Genomic DNA, 2,208 nt, shown 5'->3' with positions numbered 1-2,208 from the left:
CTCTTACATTCCTATAACAATAGCCAGCTTTCCTGAGCACTTAGTGCCAGGAGCTACTCCATGCTACTTGAGATTAAGAACCCTCTTAATCCTCCCAACAGTCCTGTGGAGATTTCTATCCTTATGTCACAAATGAGGAAACCGAGGCACAGAGCGTTTAAGGAACAAGCCCAAAGACTAATGATGGAAAGTTAATGATGGAACCATGATTATGAACCCAGGAATTTCAAGAATTCTGGACCAGAAGGCCACATCCTCCCTGAACCACTTCTCAGTAACACCTCCCTCCTTCACAAGCACCGATTCATTTCATCCTTGCACTGCTACTGGGAAGTAGTGGATCTTAACCCCATTTGTGAGACAGAGAGAATGAGGCTCACGGAAGATAAATGACCTGCTCATTTTACAGAGGAGGAAACTGAATGAATTTCACAGAAGTGAGTTCAGTTCTACAGACATTATGCGGCACCTAGTATCTGCCAGACACTATGTAAGGGACTTGCGGGAGACAGAGACCTCAGGGGCATAAAACGTGACTGCTCCCTCCACATTTGGCTTCTGGGCATTTATATGGGTAAAACCTTTCTGAAAGCAACCCAGCAGTCTGTTAAAAGACTTAAAAATAAGCAAACTTATAACCCTAAAATTCCTGTTGTAGACACTGATCTTAAAGGAATAGCCGTGAATGTGACAAAGATATATACACAACGTCGCTCACAGCAGCATTATTTATAAGAGTAAAAGAATGTAATAAGCTAAGTGTTCAACACTAAGAGATTGGTTAAATAAATTAGGGTTCATCTACATAATAAAACCTATGTAATCATTCAAAAATGTTATAGAAATATATTTTTTGACATGGGAAAATTCTGAAGTGTTATATAATGTTTAAGTGACATAAGCAGATAGTAAAATCATATATGCAGCCTGACTTCACTTGGGAAAAGTGCATATGTACACTGGAAAATGTAAAAATATGAGGACTCAGAGAAAATGTATCTGCATATGTACATATAAAGAAATACCTATGGCACCAAAGTGATTACTGCTGAGTGATAACATTTCAGGTGATTTTAATTTTTATGTGTGTGCTTATGTCCATTTTTCCAAATTTCCTACAATGAATGTGTACTGCTTACCTAACCATGCAAAGGTTATCTTTGTGGCAGTTGCAAAAATGGCTGAAACCAGCAGCCATATGCAGGATTGAAACTCAGGGTCTGGGACGCCAAGTCTAGCCGTCGGCCCCTTGTACCCTTCACCATACCTGCCCTCCTGGTCCCACATTCCCCAAACTACATTCCATCTTGGCTGGCACAGTGCTGCCACAGCCAGCCTGGGGAAGAGACCTGGGCAGGTCAGGTGGCCCACTTGCCCACCTTTTTGAAGAGTCTGATGACATCCTCACTGATCTGTGAGAGGCGGACGATGACATTGTTCATGAAGATGTCATTGAGGGTGGCATGGTCTCGGCTTTCCCGCCTGGTCTGATGCAGGACCAGATACCAGCAGTTCACAGGCGAGAGCAGGTACTGGTCTTTCCTGTGGAAACCAAGACAGCTCAGGTTGGCTTCATTGGAACTATCATCCAGACCGTGTTCTACAGTGTCACCATGGCTCTTTAGACCTTCATGGGGCCCTTCCAGGCTGAATTTTATTCTAACACATTTACAGCTGAGGAAATGGATACTGTAAGAGCTGAAGTCATCCTCCCAAGGTCTCAGAGCAGTGCTGGGGCCAAAACCCAGGTCTTTGACTCTTAAGTTCTATCCTGTCTACTCTCCCACTGCATGTGGCATTTGCAACATGCATCTCTCCCTTCTGGGAAGAGGCTGCCTTCCCCAGAGCTAAGAAATACTAAACCAATTATGTTTGAAATACTTGTATGAGTTCTAGAACTACGCATTGGAAAGAACAAAAGGTGGACCCTTCTCTTCCCCTTCCCTGCCTCTCCCAACTCCTGGGGTCCCCTCAGGCTCTTAACCCTTCTATACTCTCCCAGGGTCAGTTTTTGTCTCTTGGCCTCTTGGAAACCCGTTCCTTTGCCCTTCAATGGAGCTGGAGTCCTGAAGGGTTTAAGGTTCTGTATTTGGGAGGAAGGGTTAAGGAAAGCTGCTTTGAGTAAAGTACATGTAGGACAAATAAATCCTTGTCCTGTAATGACTGATAGATTCTTAGCATCTTCTAGCTGGGCATTATGCTAAAAAA

General features: G+C 43.6%; 1 protein-coding gene across 4 annotated transcripts in view; it reads right to left on the bottom strand.

Moving 5' to 3' along the window:
- Positions 1–2,208, bottom strand: part of SRGAP3 (SLIT-ROBO Rho GTPase activating protein 3) — a 248,120-nt gene that overhangs the window by 108,524 nt on the left and 137,388 nt on the right. For 3 of the 4 annotated variants that reach the window (XR_002782861.1, XM_023536894.1, XM_023536895.1), the window contains exon 1: positions 1,380–1,507. The exons of the other annotated variant lie outside the window; for it this stretch is intronic. Coding sequence is in view for 2 of the 3 variants with exons in the window: in XM_023536894.1 (XP_023392662.1) it covers positions 1,380–1,442 (63 nt within the window). In the remaining variant the exon portion in view is untranslated. Of the gene's footprint in view, positions 1–1,379; positions 1,508–2,208 lie in introns of those variants that run through there. 4 annotated transcript variants of the gene reach the window in all.

The sequence above is a fragment of the Pteropus vampyrus genome, unplaced genomic scaffold, assembly GCF_000151845.1.
Source record: "Pteropus vampyrus isolate Shadow unplaced genomic scaffold, Pvam_2.0 Scaffold171, whole genome shotgun sequence".
Taxonomy (NCBI): domain Eukaryota; kingdom Metazoa; phylum Chordata; class Mammalia; order Chiroptera; family Pteropodidae; genus Pteropus; species Pteropus vampyrus.
This window is presented reverse-complemented; position numbering and strand designations above follow the sequence as displayed.